Here is an 18,475-nt window from a genome sequence, read left to right as displayed (position 1 = left end):
GTAAAGCAGGTAAGACTCAGGCTTCCATGAACATGGCATTTGCAGTATAAATGCCACATGCTACAAGCTCCTTCACCTTTGGCATCACAGCTTTATTGCCACTTGTTTTGAACCCTCTCTAACATGTACCGTATGCCCTTTGTCAGGGACTCACTCTGCCTGTTACATATCTGTACAATGTTTGGGACAATGTGGTTTTGGTTTTCCTACAGAAGAACAGTGCCAATGCATAATGAAAGCATGTCAGTGATAGTCTGCAGAGGAAAGGCAGTGTCCATGGGATGATAACATCTTTGGTGGTTACCATAAAATTTTCAAGAATAAGTCATTCCCTTCATATACTTAAAAACCCCAAACCATAAACTTGGTATGCTAAGAACTTCTAATATGAATACATCTCCCTTATTTGGAAAAAAGCAAATCGTGCTTCCAGTTTCCTGATGCAACTTCATTTTTTATATTTGACCTGCAGATGAGAGGTTTTCACGTCATCTGTCAGCCCACAGATAGTATCCCAAGGTTCACTGTGTGTGAGAGATAGGAAAGGGACATTAGGAACGGGCTGACCACAAATAGCTAAAATTAGCTCTGAGAACTGGAGTGCTGAGGTCTCTGAGGAACACTAGTCAAAGAAAGAAAATGGTTGTTTGCTCAACTCCCACTTATCCTACTGCCTCTGAGGACTCCTGGCTCACATCCCTGCCCAGACATCCTACATGGCTATTTAAGAGGATTTCCCCCACCCCTTCCCCCTCCACTGGCCATCATTTTCCTCTTTTGTAACTGCAATACGGAGTGACATGGGATTCCTGCTCCAGCAGCAAGATGCTGACTGGAAACAGGAAACGGGGGCTGTGCAGAGCTCAGCCTCTGTGACAACATGGATGTCACACCCACGTGCAGACAGGGACGCTGCTTACATATGGCAATGATCAGCGGCTCCCCCTTTTTCTCTCCTCTTCCCCAGAAGGACTTACAAAGCCCTAGAGGAGCCATATATCGAGTTAGAAACAGTCTTTAGAAAGCACGGCTGTGTGAGGCCTCAGTTATCATGGAAACGATTTCGTGCATAATTCTTTTAGATTCTCTGAGGCCAGTAAATCTGAGACTGTAAATATTCACGTGACCAGAGCATATGGCCTTAGAATAAGACATGGAATGAATTACAGAGAGACAACTTATCTTCTACAGAATCTGATTAAGGGAGTCCTTTGAGAACTATCCTTTACATACAATCATAGGCAGGGCTTTACAAACTGCCCTTCCTCCTCATTCCCAGAAATGCCTGGTGGAATAAGGGTTGCTTTGCAGCACCAGCTTTTCCTCTTTTCTCCTTCCTATTCCCAAAAGCCTTTTCTCAAAATAAAACTGCATGGCTATGTCTGCCTGTCCTTCAGATTAGAGTTTCAGGGAAAAAAAAAAAAAAAAAGAAAGATTGATTAAAGTAATTGTATTGATATGTGTGGAAATACCTTAGGGGAGTTGGAGGCATTGTCTAAGTTAAGGAGATAGATTCTGTCTCTGCAAGGAGGAGAAGGAAATGCTTTCGCATTCATTGGGAATAAGTCTTTGCTTCCTCCAGCCAGCTCTCTGTGGTGCTATTTGCTTACAGTCATGCACAGCTAATGCTATACTAGCCCCTCCAGGCTAAGTTGCCATTATATATGATGTTCAGAGGTGAAGGTTTATTCCGGATGAGGAAACCAATTTCAAATGAAGGAAAAATTCCCTTCCTAGCCTGCTCCTTCTCCTTCCATGAGGCAGGCTGTGCTCTTCCTGATGATCCTGCCTCTTTGGCACAATAAATTCCTTAAAACAAAAGTGACTTTATTTAAGTATCAGCAGGAGAAGTTTTTCTTCATCAATAGATCATTTAATCTGAATAGTGGGAGAGAGAATTGCAATGCCTTTGGAAGGTATATCCATAGCTATTCTGTGATATAATGGAGACCAGATTAATGCGTTCTATTCTAGCCGTACTAAGGATTTGCCTGAATTGAGAAGACCTCCATCCCTCCCTTCCCTTTCCACTCACGGGGGTTGTGGTGGTTCTGCTGAACTTGAACTGAGAGAAGAGGAAGCGAGATTTTAAAATGCTCAGTTGTAATCTACAGAGCATGAAGACATCGCTTAAATGAAAATTCATAAAATGTTTGTCTATCCACTGTCTTTCTCACTGCTGGGTGCTGGGGAAAGTCTGTTGGAGAGCCACTTCTCTTTTAGTAGAAACTGCTGTTGCTCAGATTCTTTGTTCATTGTTTTCTATTAATTATCCTGTGATTAAAACTATAGATCGCTCCCATGCATTGCAGAACTTTTACACTGAGAGCACTTTCTTCACTGACCTCAGCTAGGTGTTCAGGCAGAGCCCTCTTGCCTCCCTGGCTTGTGTGGTGAGACCTCAATCTCTTGCAGTTAGCTTTAAGTATTGCTTAAAATTACTGCTGCATTTTGGGAGATGGCAGGAATGGGAGCTATGCTGTGGAGCAGCCCCTCAGCCAACCGTTAGCCACAGGGGAAGGGAGGGGAGAGGGAGAGGGAGAGGGAAAGGAAAATGTGTTGTACCAAGCTACTGTTGGACACCTGCTACCACTAAAAGAGTTCAGTACTTCTCCAGCCTTTCAGCACTTTCAATAAGCCACTGCACGGGATTAGTCCAGACTCTCACAGCAGGGCACTTCAGCTAACACTGAACTCCGGGCCAACGTTCTGTGTGAGATTCTGTAGCACTGTTACCAAGATCAGAGCTACAGAGAGGTGTTTTCTTGCTCAGGGCACATGTTCAAGCTTTGGCACCTTCACTGTTCAACTCCTGGTACATAATCTGTACATACATTTGACATCTTCCTAGTTCCTGCTGACTCTGAGTAGTCCACATTGCTGCCTCTGCTATGCACTGGAAGTCCTTCTTTCTGGGTAGTACTACTGGGGTGCAAGTACATTAACCCACACTGTGCGCCTCCCCTCCAGAAGAGCACCCCCGCTGTAAGGTACTATGTTGCTCTTGCTACAAACCAAGTTAAAATCAAAAGAAGTTTAATTTTCTCAGTATAGAACACCGTTCTGTTAAGCTTCTGCTAATAAAGTGTGTGATCATAAGCCTAGCTCTACAGTCCCTGGTAAATATACTTTCATTCAATGTAAAAGAAAATCAGGAAGTTTGCTCTGTTCCTCTTTCTTGGCTTCACCTTCAACCATGCTGTATCTGGTTACAGATTAACTCTTGCTGCACAATAGCCATTATACTTGCAATCAATTGGAAACAGAGCTGCTTCGCTAAATGAACAGAAAAGTTCTGTAATTACACTGTGATGTCTTTCCATGATTCTGTGTCCCCCACTGAAACACCCCTCAGAAGCTCACAGAAAGGCACAAATAAGTGATAGAGGCTGTCAGATTAAAGGAAAGGGAAGAAGGGCTGTAGATTCTCACCTCTGTCTTCAGTGGAGAAATACTATTTTCGCACATCTGTGCTAAACCAAACACTGATCCTTTCACTCCTGACATTAATACATTAGGTGTGGAACTCACCCTGCTGACCTGAAAAGGTCCTTTGAGGAATGTATTGCTCTTCACTCAGGAAGAGCAAGACAATAAACAAATGAAAGAGTCTTCACTTCAGGCTGCAGATCTACCATCTCTTCATCTTTTGTCTCACACTGTATGCCAAGATTTATGGAGAAAAATTCCAAAAGAGTGAGGAAACCAAAGCGCTGCCTTTTGCTCAGAGAAGAAAGAGATCTGTCCTTAAAATCTCACATCAGAAATCCCCCAGCTTCTACTGGCTGGGACCATGGGTCTGTGCAGGAAGGCCCTGCTGTACGTAAGCAGTCAGCTACTGTTTAGAATACAGCATTGATCTGGGAACACAGGACCAAATCGTTGCAAAAGTCAGTTTGGATTTTAAAAAAATCCTATGCCAAGACAACAACCTCTGCTGGGATCTCCACACAGAGGAACTGCTTTTCACTTTTGACACCCATGTGCCAACATGCATGACAGGAATAGCTGAGTTCATTCCCTGCTGAGACAGTATCCTCATTATTAGAGACTGTTCTTGTAACTAACACCTTTATTTGCCATTTCATGTGAGAAACCAGTAACATCTGGACTATGGGGATGAAGCCACGAGTTTATTCTTGCAGGAATTTTTTGCAGGTTGTGCAGGGAGGGGCAAGAAACTTTTCCTGCAGCTGCACCTGTTCTGCAGGTAAAAAGACCCTTCCTTCAGACCTGACAGCCTGACACTGTCTCCAGGCTCATTAATGTAACAAAAAAAGAGTAATGTAACAAAAAAAGAGCACCCCCTGGTGCTGCTCTTCCAGCTTTTCACGAGTATGGTGATTTCAGAGGATCCCAACATGCTTTAAAACCAGTGGCACATCCTAGGGACTGGCTGGCCTGCCGCATATGGAAGGACTGCATCTCTGCTAGCTTCAGGGTGGTCTAAGAGATACAGGATTGTTGTCTCCTGCCTGGGATCTTCCTCTACTTCCCTACACTCACACAGGGTTGTGGAGAGCACTGTATGCTGACAGTGCCCTCTGATGTATAACAGAAGGGGAGAAAGATTATGCTGGAAGAGGGGGAATTAGGTTCAGTCCATGTACTCAGAAGGCTTGTGAGAGGCAGAGAGATGAGGGGAGAAGGGTCTGGTTGCTCAGCATGCCAGAAGGGTCATATCTTCAGGCCAGTCAGCTCCCCTCCCGAGAGAGGCTGTATTCAGCTCTCCTGCTCCTCTGTGGCCATTCGTCACTGTGAGAAGCCAGACCAACTCTTAAGAGAAGACCAAGGATGCAGTGGCCAGCCACCTTCAATGACAAAAATGGAAAATAGAAAAATGAAATTCTAAACAGTGCCAGGAGGACTAAAAAGCAGCAAGATACTCCCTTACCATTGCTGAGCAGAGTAAACCTCATCACAGGGAGAGCAACTAGCTGTGAGCAGAGAGGCTTGCCAGTCTGCCAAGGTCTCTGTCTGCTGAACATCAGGGAGCTGTTTGGATCCCCACAAATACACCCAGCAACTGCAGAGGCCAGTACTCAAATGCAAACCTTCTTTTACAGAAAGAGACATTTCCCATACAGTACCTCGGAGGAGGCACTATGAGTAACTGATATTACAGTGAGAGATACATAACATGTAAGTGCTGTCCCACACTTGAATTTGGGCAGGACATTAAGGCTACAGTGAAAGAAAGCAATGAGATCTCTGATGACCACACCAAACTTCAGGGTCTCATCCCACTGAAAGGAAGGCTTGCCCCATAGCTGCTCATGGAGCTGATGCAGGGAGCAGATGTTACCGCTTTTCTGTGTCTACCCTTTCTTCCTCAAATTCCCCTCCAAGGCCTCTACAGAGATTGTCTTCACTGATAGAAATGTCAAACCTCGACTGCAGCCATGAATCTGTTCATGAACTCTGCTGGCCACAATGCCACAGAGCTGCCTTTAAGCTCTCTTAAAAATGTGAGGCATTCCAATCATTTTAATTACTGTGCATTGCATAAGCCAGAAACCAGTTCACACAAAGGAACAACAGAAAAGTGATTTTTAGACCCTCTCACTCTCTTCTCTGCTTAGTGCAGCCTCCAAAGCTCTGGGAACACCAGCTCTTATTACCATTTGAAGCACTTAATCTATTTGAAATCTCTTTGTTCAGTCACTTAAAGCTATTGATGAAGTTTAGAAGGGTTTAAAAAAGAAAGACAAAACTTTGATTTGGAGATGGCTACAGCAGCGTGAAAACAAAGCAAGAGAAATGGAAAAACTTATTATAAACAAAAATGAGAGAGAATTAATTGCTTGGAATGAGGTACAGACAGGTAGAGCCAAGCAAATTATGTCGTGTCCACCCCCTGCAATGGGAGCCTCCTAGCTTGAACCCTGTGTGGTACTGAGCACTTTGGCCCTGATCCAGAAATGCACTTAAGCTTATATTTAACTTTGTGCATGTAAATGGTGCTGTTGACTTCACGAAAGCATCTTGTATGTGTAAAGTTGCCTTAGTGTTTTGCTGGATTGGAGCCAAAGAGCACAGTCATGTGCAGGAAACATTTTTAGCTTGATAAGGCTGTTAAAAGATATTTCCTGGTTGCCCTTCTGCAGCTGATGCTACATCACAACCTGATTGGAGGATCCCTGCACTACCAAGAGGGTGATTTCATATTCTACAACCCTTTACAATGTAATACTGCTGGTGACACATGGTGCATCTGATCCGCTCCCAGGCTAGGCGCTTTCAGTAAGCACAATCTATAAAGGATCCTTGAGGACTGAACACAGTATAGAACCGTTAGAGTTGGTGAGGGTTTAATGGTGTACCTTTAATTAAAAGCTTGGGAATGGGATACGTGCTACCTATGTCTGGCTCACAGACAGGAAGGTGACATAATTCCTTTGCAACCTCAGAGAAAAAGATCAAATGATTTTTTTTTTATATGTATTTATAGAATTAAAGACATTTGTGAAGAAAGAGTCCTCATTTTAAGTAGCAAATGAGGTTCACTGATACAATGGAGGAATTAATAGGGAGTTTTTTCAACCTTTTTCACACTTACAAATCATAGTAAATACAAGCGTTTTAAACATAACAGTCTTCTCAAAGGACAGTGTCTGAAAAAGAAACAGATTATCAGGAAATATGAGAATCTTTTGCTAATGCGATACATGACCACTTTGTACTGCCCTATGAGATAGTGTGAGTGTGCTGTAAAAAAGGACATCAGATGACTCTGAAAACACCTATCCTTTCCCACCAGCTGCATAAAAGAAAAAAACCCCAAATATATCTCCTATAGAGGGTGTGATGCTGAGCTGGTGTAGAAGATATGAAGATCATCAACTTCAAGAAAAGTTTTTAGCACAAGAAGAGGCTTTTGAGCAACTTGGCAGCTGAACAATTTAGAATGTTAATGGCAGGACTCCACGCTCATGAATCAAGTCAAGTTACTGTAGAAAAGTTAAAATGGAAGTATGTCCATACTTCAGAAGCTTTTAGAATTAATATATTGTTAAGGAGGTGGCAGGACTGTTTGGACTGCAGGCTGAAGTCTTCTGACTTTATTCATGCCACACTCAGTTTAAGCCAGCTGAGGTCTGGCGATGAGCTGGAGTGTTTGTTTTGTTTTGTTTTGGTTTGGTTTGGTTTGGTTTGGTTTTTTTTGTCTGGTGGTAGTGGAGGGTATTTCTTTCTCTCTCCATTTCGCTCTTTCTTTCTTTTCCCCTCCTTCCCCTCCTTTCTTCCTTCCATTCTTTCCCCTCTCTCTCTCTGCAGTTCCTGTAGTTTGATGAAGCCCTTCTGTACTACTTAGATTCAGATGTTTCTGTCAGTTCTGAAGCAGCCAGCATCCCTCACAATGGAATGCGATCAAAAGTGAAGTGAATATACATTTAGTTTATGTACCGCAACACCTTGTGCCTCTTGAAGGTATATCCCAAAGTGCTTTTATCTCAGTCTTCGCAGCTAGCTCCAGGATGGTCCCTTCCAGCCACTAGCAGGACTTGTGGAAGGAAAATGATATTGCTCATATCCTTCTGATGTAAACTGCAGTGACTATCTATGGAAGCAGAAGGTAGCTCTTCCTCCTGAAATTTAACTAAGACACCCAGCTTAACATTTTTCCTTTTCCAAAGAGTCGGTTCTTCAGATATGGCAAGGAGCCTAGCCTCATCCACAAAAAATGCAACCATCTCTTGCAGCGCAGTGCCCCCTAGCACTGTCTCTACACATTCATGCAGGACGGAGGGAAGAAGGCCACTTTGCTCAGTCAACAACACCTGCAGGAGATGGCTTTCCCTAGGAATTTTCACACCAACTATTGACCCAGACCAGTCATGCTTAGCTTGTGGGATCCGACAAGATCACAGCATGAAGTGTGTGGCTGCCCGGTAAAGCAGAGAGATCCTTAATTGTGTTCAACAGTGTGTTCTTGGTGGAAGACTAGAGTAACATAGATTTCTTTATTTGGTGACATTAACCAAACGTGAACTCTAATTTTCTCATACAAAGATCAAGGTCTTTATTTTCTCATTCTTTCTCTGCTACATTTTTATGGCCATATAAGGCTTAAAGTTTTATCTAGGCAAAGGAGATGAATGCTGGATTTTATTTTATTTTTTTCCCTTTGCAGTTTCTCTCACGCAGACAGGGCATAGAGTGGGGATTCAGCTAGAGTTCTCCTTTCAGTTCCCTCATTGACATTCTTTGTTACTTTGACACTATTACAAAAGCTTTCTTATATAAATAAATAAAACACTCAGAACCCTCCCTGACTCTTCTAGAATGCACTTTACTGGTAGGTCTCAAAGAAGAGAGGCTAACATCAAATACGTAATAGATAATATACAATATCTCTACTTAAAGATGATAAAATGAATGCATAGGCAGGTTAAATGATATAACCAAGGCCTCCTAGCAGGCCACTGGCCAGACTGAGCTTTCCCAAGTATTATTTACCTTTAATTTACACAAATAAAGCACTCTGGTTTCTGTATATGAAATGCACCCTTTAAGTGGCAAACAAATAGTTATTACTGTACAGTATCCAGTCCTGGTTGAAAAACCTGCATCCCTGCTACTATAGAGAAGTTCATCTCCTTTAAAAAGAATATCTGTGTGTCAAAAAAGCAGGTGAATCAGCTAAGCTCTAACTGAATGAACACAGGTACTACCACTCCAGGCAATGCTAATACACACATTAAAAAATTTGGATCACCTCTCAAACTGTGGTATAGAAGATAGTGGTAAGCCTTGCCACACAGACAGCTTGCACACCATGCCTTCCAAACAGATGTGTCCTGCCACTGTGGATCAAGCTGCGGCACTCCTTTTCATCCTGGAAAGTAATGGCAGCTTACTTCTCTGGGTTATATCTGAAAAGTGAACTACTTCCTGTAATCAGCACAAACTTGGTGTTACTTGAACAGGGTTGGTCAGTCTCACTGTAAATGAACTACTTCCATGCCTTGGAAGGCCCTGTGTAAGGTCAGTAATTTCTAGCTCCCTTCCTCTCCCATTTCAGAAACTGAGAGGATGACTGAAGGATTTGTTTTTCAGTCTCCTCTGAGTGTGTCTTGCACCTGTGCATTATAGACACTCAGCATTTACACAGCACTCAACATCTTTAAAGGTTATTACAAAGCATTCAGCTTGTTAACCCTCAGAACATGCAGGACAGGTGTTATTATAGAAATGAAGAAACATACTCAGACGAGTTACTTGGCCAGAGCGAAGGGAGGTGGTGCTGGAGCTGTGATTATGATCTAGTTGTGTGTGGGCCAAACACTCTCTAACTTACACCAGTGTCAGGTTATGGAATAGCTCTACTTCTCCCTGATACAGATCTGAGATGTTGATAGACCAGGTGTATCATGATGTTGGTGATACCAAACTTTTTACAACAACAAAGAAAAAATGAAAGTGCCAGACACACCTCATTTTTCTTCCGTGTTACTCTGCTGAGGTTGATGGAGTTGTTCTTTGTTGACACCCAGTGAGACTAAAACGACAGTCCAATCTGACAGATTCAACCTCAGCTGTAGCACCTTTAGCAGAAAATCCAAGTACCTAAGGAGTTTTTTGCATAGGGTTTCTCATATTGCAATTTGGAGCCCAACAATCCAGACACTGACGTGTCTAAATTAAATGTCCTGTTTAATACTCTGCCTCATACGTACTTACGTGGCCCGTTAGCATCTCAACACCATCTGATTTTTTCAGTGTGTTCACTAATACACATTCCTGAGAAGGTCCCATCACTATTAATCCCCATTACACAGACTGGGATTTGAAGCACAGTGAGGCGAAGCTGTCACACAGGTTGTCTGTGTCACAGCAAGGGCAGGAACCTGCGTTTCCCACTATTAGCATTGTAACCTTGATCTCTACTAGCAACACCCATCTTGAAGCTTTTGTATTTGGATGCTCCAAATAAAAGCCTGTGTTTCCATAAGACTGGAGGTTTTAATTTTGTATGTACGGTATGATTAAAGAAAAGGTGTAGGCAGGCTGTGCTTCACCCAGATGGAACAGAATTGTAAATCTAAAGACTTAGCTGACTATTTAGAAATTTAGGACAGCTGGTCCCTGGCCTTTAATACCAGCGTAATTTATAACTAGACATGCTTAAGTCTTGTAAACCCTGTGGAAAGAACTCTGACATTATATACACTGGTTTGATACTGTGATTAATCACTCCTCAGTCGCCTTTGCAGGATAAGGCGGCCGTCTGTATTTTGCAGCTGGCAATCTCCTTCCTTACGGCCCCAGCTCTTCTGTAATATTTACATTTCTACAGCTGATAGAAATTGACAGCTCTAAAAGGGGATAAGGGAAAACAAAACAAACAGGACTTTTCTATAAATTCCACTAAAGCTGCTCTGCTAAAATATACTTTGAGATTAAAAGTTGGGAGTGGCTGGGTAGATATGACACTGCTTTTTCCAGCATGGACTTAGCAGTTTATGACCTCTTTCTGACTGAAAGCCCTGGGAAGGGGAAGTGATGGGTGGTGGTGGCAGGGTGACAGGAGAAGGAGTATTTGAGCAGGATTAAAAACCGCAGGACAAAATCCTGCTTTACAGTTCATCTAGGTCTTGCCCTTTTCCTCCATCCTCTTTTCACTGCCTATTGAAAGAGGAAAAGAAGCAACACACTGCACTCCTCCCGTGTTTTCTGATCCCTTTCTGAAAGCCCTTTAGAACACTATTTCACCTCCTCCAGTTTAAAATCAGCCTGCAGGCGGCCGAGATGGTTCCGAGGGGAAGGGCCCCAGCTCTCCAAACCAACAAGAAGCCCCGCTCGTTTTCCCGGGCCCTTCTCGCTCCCTGAGGTAGGGAGCGGGGCGGCCGAGGGGAGGCAGGCCCTGGCTGGGGTGGCAGGGGGCTCCTCGGGGCCAGACCCCTCAGGGCACTGACGGCCGCGGGACGGTTACCCGCCGGATACCTCGGAGATGCAACTAGTTTTAATTTAAGAGTTGTTGTTAAGAGTTGCAGCCCCCCCTCCGGCGGCGGGAGGGGACGTACGCTGGGCTCCCGGCCTTCTCCTCAGAGCTGGCGGCTACCTGCGCCGCCGTCCGTCCGGCCGCCGCCCGCGCGCGGCGCTCCCCGCACCACTCCGTATAAGGCGCTGAAGCGGCGGCCCCGCCCCGGCCCGCTGGCCTCTCCCGCCGATGAGGTAATGCGGGGCTGCCATTGGCCGGGGGCGGCGGCGCCCCCGGAGCCGGAGAGGGCGCGATCGAGGCTATAACTCCGCGCACCGGCCCGCCGCGGCGCAGCGCAGCGCAGCTCTGCACCGGTCGGCGCCGCGCCGCACCTCACCTCCTGCCGCTGCGAGCCGCGGACCTGCCGTGCCTTCAGGCTTGCACCATCTCGCCGAGCGAAGGCTGCGTTACCGAGGCCAGCGAGAGAGAAAGAGAGAGAGGGGTAGTGCAAGGAGGCAGGCAGGCAGGCAGGCAGGCAGTCGCGGCGCACGGGCAGTTAGGAGGCGAGAATAAAGTCAGGCGGACAAAACAGCGTCTGCCCTCCTGCTCCGCAGAAGTGGGGAGGCACCTCGGGAGCAACATGACGGCGTGGCTGAGCTTCCTCGTCGTGTTCCTCTGCAGCTGGAGCCTGCGGGACTTGGTGGTGGAGGCTTGCACTTGCGTCCCCATCCACCCGCAGGACGCTTTCTGCAACTCCGACATCGGTAAGTGCCGCGGGCAGGCGGCAGCCGCCCGGGGCGAGGCGGCCCCGCCGGGGCTGGGCGGGCCCCTGAGGGGCAGCGGCGGCTCCAGCCGCGGGGTGGTGGCACCTGCCCTGCTGCCGCGGAGCCCGTGTGTCTATAGAGGGTCACAGCGGGTCCAGAGGGGGTGCGGGCAGCGCTCGGTGGCACCACAAGGAAGCCTTCGTCCTACGAGTCGCCCGGTGAACACAGAGGCGGGCTGGCTTAACCCGGTGAGGGGTGCCCTGACCCTCCGAGGCCGCAGGTTGTGGCCCCGTAGCTGCCGCACGTGCCTGGGTTAGTCAGAGGAGAGGTGCGCGGTGGTGGGCCCCAGCCTGCCCCTCCTGAGGGGCAGTGGGGAGCGAGGCGTGCTGTGGCAGCAGGCCGTCCCATGGCAGCCTCTCCAAGAAATAAATCAGTAAGAGTGGCTTGTTTCCTACAGCAAGACAAAAACACAATTGGAGGTGTGGGCAGCCAAAATTTCCTCTACAACCTGTTGACAAATACCATGAGGCAGGGTTAGGACAAGTTCTCTCAAGCCAGGGAACGACCCGTGGTGGTTGAGGTTGGGAGGTGCGGCGCACATAGGCTTGTGGTGCCATGCTGGTAACTTTTGGATGGGCTGGAGAAGCAGGTAACAAGTGTCCCCATGCTTTCCGCATGCTACTTTGTGATCTTTGCAGCTTAGGAAGTGTGCAAATGTGCATGTTTTTTGGAAGTTTGAAGCACTTGTATAGGATCTTGGCTGATGTTCTCTGCTATGGCTTTTAGCGTCACCAGGGGTCTTCACTACACTAACTTTAGATAGGGGACAATGGGAACACCCACAGTCTCAGAGGAGGAGGTAATCGAGACTCTGGTCTCAAGTTCTTTGGTTTGTTTGTAGCCAAGGCTGGTTAACCAAGTACGGTTGCCGCTTGGTAAGCATCCTGTAGCAAAGTACATGAAATCAACTAGTCGTGTCCTTTGAGTTAATGCTGGACACGTGTCCCCATACAGTAATTACAGGCTGTCACTTAAGCAGTCTTGAGTGGACTGCATGAGTGAAGTCCTCTTGCACCTCCGTAGGTTGTCTTAGTAGCACAGTGTAAAAGGGGTTGGGGGACTTTGCACTGCTGGTACCCACACGGTACTGATTCGAAGTGGAGTCTGCAAAGAAATCCTCCTGGCAGCTGCTATGGAAGTCAAATAGAAAATAATTCTTACTGCAGCAGAGCACCCACCCATTGCTATGAACCCTGCAAGTGGCTCTCCCAAGTTAGCCAAGCTTACTAGCAAAAAAGCTCTCTCTTGCCTTTAACTCTTCTACAGAAACTGCAGTTATGCCTGTTTATTCGTGTCTAGTTCATATAGTGCATCTGCTCTTGAATGCCAAAAAATAACATTACATGTTATAAGCGCTGGGAAGGTTGCAGTTTGCTTCAGTGATGATAGACTGGAAAATATTTATAAAATAGTTTCATAATGGGGAATTATTCCAGGAAACTGCAGTATTCAAAGTTTTTTGCCGTTTTCATATTTTGGATCAAGTGTGCCACCGAAGTGGCAGTTGCCAGGGAGATTGTCCTTTTTGTGAAAGCGAGACTGGGAAACCGTTTTTCCACAGCTAGGGCTGATGACAGCATGTGGCCTTCATTAGCTGCATTTTGGGAGGAGGTCTACTTTCTTGCTCTGATTCTGTCATGTTATACTGGATTAAGGGTAGTTTTCAGTTTAATTCAACTTCGTAAAATGGTATTAAATTTTTTGTAATAAACACACACAGTGTATTTTTGCTAGATGCCTAAGTGACTACAAGCATGGTGAACTAAGAAATTTCATGTAACAGTGCTCTTAAACTTCAGAGCAAAAAGTTTTTCTGTGTTCTACTCTGATTTCTGACAGAGTTCAAAGTTGTCTGCTTCATCTCTACTTTCTCTCTTCTGGACTATTCATTATATCTCATGCCTTGGCTTTGCTATGAGACATAGTAGTTCAAAAAGTTGATGTCAGCGGGGCTGCCATGCCTTCAGATATCACGGCAATGCAAAGGAGAAGAGCAACTCATTCTAGCAGATTACTTAAATGCAAGTTTGGTTAAGACCACAGCTCTGTGTGACAGGTTGAAGCAAAAGTAAATCCTTAAATTCGCTGGAACTGTCTGCAAAATGTGATGTGTCTGCAGGCTGATTTTAGTAAATGCTGTCATATTCTTCATGTGCTGAAAGGGCAAAAACCACACTAGAGCTTTCTGGCTCTGGAGGAGTTAATCATCTCCATGGAAACTGATGGCAGTGTACTAGTACAGTGTTTAGATAGACTAAACTACACTCTGGGTTATAAAACACATTGTGGAGAAGAAGGGGACTTGGCAGCAAGTTTTTATCCCTCTTGAAGCTCCTGACAAAATACCAGCTCAAAAGGGAGGAGTCAGTGCAATAAGGGCTGGAGCAAAAGAACTTTCTAAAATAGCTCCTAAAACAATACAAGAAATTAACTAGCTAGGTGGCAGCCTAAGAGAGGCTTTTGATCTTCAGAAGCACTGAATTTTGAAGGAGGGAGAAACTTGGTTTAGGAGTGTAATGCAAGCTTACTGTTGGTCTTTCATGCCTAGCCACTGAAGTCCTACTCTCAAGTTTTATTTTCTTCTCCTTTAAACTGATGTAGACATTTAATTTTTGATCTTCCTGTGACTCAGTTCTGATGCAGCCTCCCAACTCTGTGGCCACTAGAAGGTTTTAATCTCTGCAGAAACAGATGGTCAAATTAACCCATTGGAAAGGGCAGAATTTCAATATTTACATCCTTTGATAGAGCAGGTTGTGGTCTTCTAAAGGAAGCCTGGACTCCAGCAACAACAGGTTTTTTTCTTTATTAAAAAAAGTTGGAGAGGGGGGAAGAGGAGCTACTGCCAGACTGGTCACAAGGGGTCTTTTCACTTCAGCCTGAGTGTTACAGCATGATGAATAGAGCAGAAACGAAGAGGTGTGTCTCATCTGGCCTTCTGAGGTCAATCAATAATAAAATTGCTGTTTTAACTCTTGGCTTGCTTTCTTTAACTGGACAGATAAGTGCCAGAACAGGCAGTACAATAATAAGACAAACAGCAACTGCTATGACTTGCCATCTGAACTTTGCTTCCTCCACTCCTGCCCCCTGCCTATGACCCCTTCCAGATGTGACTATTTTTCTTTTGTTTAAATTAAGAGACCTTTTGAAAGAACAGACACCAGGCATGCTTTGTTCCCTTGTGACAAAGTTGTGACATTTCCAGCTGGACATAGCTGACATGAAAAGGGGTTGTTTGTCCTTTTTTTGCAGGAGCAGCAGGAATTTTTGAGCTTGGTTGCTGAATGTTGCATTCACAGGTTTGGAAAAACACCTTCTGCCTCACCTCTGCTTCACCCAAAAAAAAAAAAAAATCTCAGGCTGGATTTTGACAAACCAGTCTGCAAGCGATAAAGGAAGTACTTTGTCCACTCCACACCTATCTCACTTTCATGTCATGCATATACTTCAGAAAAGAGCTATGGCACTGCTGGGTGTCTCTTGCCGGAATTCAAAGGAGCTCAAAATAACATTCCTTCATATAGTTTGTGTTGGGGCAAGAAATATCTGTTTCAGCAAGGGTGCCGGTGGATAGCGCCCCTCTCCATTCAAAATAACCTCCCTCTCAGTAAGCTGGAGTTGGCAAGCTTTGGGGAAGTGAAAGTAAGCTCTTAAGAGTCCCTTGGTGCTAAGGAAGCCATTCATTCCTCCATCCTGCCATACCCATAGCACTGAGTTCACAGCACCCACAGTGGCGAGCCTCCTTTGAACTGAGTGTGATCTGAGAAGAGCAAGAAACAGCAGAGGAGGAGGAAGCTCATGAAGTTGTTTGGCCCAGTCTAAGCACCTAATTGAAAACCTGCCCTTTTCCATTCACGGGTTTTCTTTACACCTTCTTACTTATAAGCTAAAAGAGATATGCAGAACAACTTGATCATACATGAGGTTTTGAACATGCATTATTTGCCTTGACATGGACCGCAGTGAGGTCACACATGCTGTCTTATCCTTACAAGTAAGGTGTGCCATATTAACTTAAAAGTTAAAATAAACCAGCTCCAATCAATTATTATGCCAATCTTTTGAGTTGAAATGAATTTAAAACAAATTTTTGGGTAGATGCCATGATAATGGTTGCAAAAGGGTTATATCCACTTTGGAATTTGACTTTTGTTGGGGAAGTAATAATGTAGTTTCATTTTTAGACTGGACTTCCCTTCGAGGCATTTTAGAAACGGGAAATCTGAGAAGTGTTCTGTAAAGCTTTAAAAAAAAGAAAAAAAAATACTGTGAATTCCAGTTTACATGGGAAGAAATTGAGGAGATTTGTTTAACTTTCATGGGATTCCAGTATCCATAGTATAAACTGGTGAAAGAAGGTGTTCCTTGTGCCTTGTCATGTTTTCTGACAGAAAGATGGCCATCTAAACTATGTTGTCCTGTTTAATAGAAGTGGAAATAGAAGATGCTCTTTTTTTTTGTTGATTATTTGCAATTAAAGTCCATAGCAGAGTAGAGAGATCCCTTTGTGGGATCTGGAGTTTGTCACTTCTCCAAATCTATGTATTTGGAAAAAAAATGTGGTGGAAATTACTGTTTGGAAGATGTAGTGCAGAATGTTAAGGCTCCTTTGGTGTCTTGTTACTATTGCATATGCTTACTCCAGCTTTCTTGCAGGAAGAAACTCCAGCAACACCTCTGAGCCAGCTGTTCTAACTTTGAGCCTCTTTCATTCTTATTTTCACTGATTTCCCACCTATTCTTGAGAACTTGCCACCTGCCAACTGCTCCTCTAATATTTCTGGGAAGAAGTGGGCTGGTGGGGACATAGTTATGTACAGCCATATGCATTTTCTAGCTTACCAAAGGTTGTCATCTGGGGTTGGGAAGGGCCTGCTTTGTTCATGTGTGTTTTTTAGGATGAGCAGATTTGATTGTTTGACCATAGAAGTGGCAAAAGGTGACACATTCGTTTTCAGCTTCAGCAGCGGACATCACATTTTCTAAAACACTTAACTATGGTTAGTCCTGCCCTTTCAGAGTCTCTTAGATATGGCAACTGGGTTGGCACCTGATGAAGTGGATCTCTGTACTCATGCATAATCTCACTGACAGTCATGGTGGGTGGGACCAAGAATCTTTAGTAGGAGCACTCAGTGAGTCAACTTGGCCTTAACTGGATGTTAAAGCTGTTAAGATGAAAACTTAGTTTTTCTGATGTAACAGTGTTGTCTGAGGTCATATTTCTTCTTCCTCACAGCTTCAACACCACCTGGTGCTCTTATGTAGCCCAACCAAGCATGCATTACTGAAGAAAGGAGCCTGTTTGGTCTGGGCAGGAGGTCTTGTCATTAAATGAAACTTCCACCAGATGCTCTCTGGAAGTTCATAAGAGCTGAGAGGACAGCTTGGTTTGAGTTAGCAGGCAGGGCCAGGCATGTGCTTGCCAGCTCTGAACTACGCTAACCTGAGGGACTAATTTCAGTCCTAATAATGTCTGCAGTGCATGTGGTTGAGTTTCCTTTTGAATTATGAGATTTTTTTTTTTTTTCATCGGCTCAAGATAAAGAAGCTTTTGCTCTGATGTGCTGCTTATTGCTCTGGAATTCCAGGGTATGATTCTGTCTTTCACATGATGTTATACATTGGTAGCAACTTAAATGACACTGGTGAAATGATAGTTCTGTAAAAGATGAGAGGAAAATTGGACCTTCAGGTGCCAATTAATTAACCAAATGCAGAGTTCATTGAACTTAAAGGCCTACTGTGGCTCATCTAAACCTCTGAAGAACCTCCATATGTGACACTTGAAATTCTACTGGTGTAACTTTATTGGACTGTTACTGTTCTTTAAGCTAACCTACACCTTACATAGACTTCTCTGAGACAAGGTTGATCAGAGCAGCTGACTACATTTGGAAATGTTGCAAGACTGTCTTAACTCTTCCTCAGCTTAGTGGCACTGAACACTTGCTGCAAATAGCAGAGCTGAAGGTCAACCTCTGGTAAGCCTCAGGGCACGAAGGAGGGAGGCACGCTGCTGGGGCTTTATTAAAATCCAGAGCTCTTCTTTAGAGCAGATACCTGAAAGAGCACGCCACAACTATCAGTGCTTTGCCCACCAGTGACTCTACTGCTAACGTTATTTGCCCATAGTGGGCAAAGTCCTTGTTTAAAACTAGGGCTAAACTGAATTTGCTTTGGAATAACTTGAGAAAAGGATGTTAACTAGTGAATTTCAAATTTCTGCTATTTGAAAGTATTAGGCTGGTGCTGGACCTGAGGTAGATGACACTGAGATGGATTAAATGGATTTACACCCTCTTATACTAGATCTAAAATCTGGCCCAGTTATCAGTATGGAAAGGAAATACTAGACCAGCCTCATAATTTGTGTAAAGCAGGTGCAGTGGTGGTATTTCACCATCTTGTATCAGAATTGGATTTGACTTCATGGTTTCAGGTTTCGAAGAGGAATGTTACAAACACTAGAGAGCTTAAAACTGTTGTTAAAAAAAGTTCATCTTCTACTGTTATGTGAAGTAGTTCCCTTGAGTGATCAGAGTGAAGATTTAGTGGTTTAACTTACAGTGTCTAATAACATAAAAATGCAAGTAGTTTTACACAACCCTGATTATTTTATTTATTCAATGTTGCTGGCAGCTAGAAAAGATTCTGGGAGTCTTTTGGAAACAAGATAGAAGTCTCTTGAGTTGCATGCTGGTAAAATAAATGTTGACTATGAATA

At 44.4% G+C, this 18,475-nt stretch overlaps 2 protein-coding genes across 4 annotated transcripts in view; one reads left to right on the top strand and one right to left on the bottom strand.

Moving 5' to 3' along the window:
* Window positions 1-18,475, bottom strand: part of SYN3 (synapsin III) — a 206,418-nt gene that overhangs the window by 85,137 nt on the left and 102,806 nt on the right. The window lies entirely within an intron of this gene.
* Window positions 11,472-18,475, top strand: part of TIMP3 (TIMP metallopeptidase inhibitor 3) — a 39,669-nt gene continuing 32,665 nt past the window's right edge. Inside the window, exon 1 of the mRNA XM_037389314.1 lies at window positions 11,472-11,685. Coding sequence (XP_037245211.1) covers window positions 11,562-11,685 — 124 coding nt within the window. The 5' untranslated portion in view covers window positions 11,472-11,561. The remainder of the gene's footprint in view (window positions 11,686-18,475) is intronic.

This window comes from Falco rusticolus, chromosome 5 (assembly GCF_015220075.1).
Source record: "Falco rusticolus isolate bFalRus1 chromosome 5, bFalRus1.pri, whole genome shotgun sequence".
Lineage (NCBI taxonomy): Eukaryota > Metazoa > Chordata > Aves > Falconiformes > Falconidae > Falco > Falco rusticolus.
Note: the sequence above shows the minus strand (reverse complement) of the source record. Positions and strands in the feature narration are given on the sequence as shown.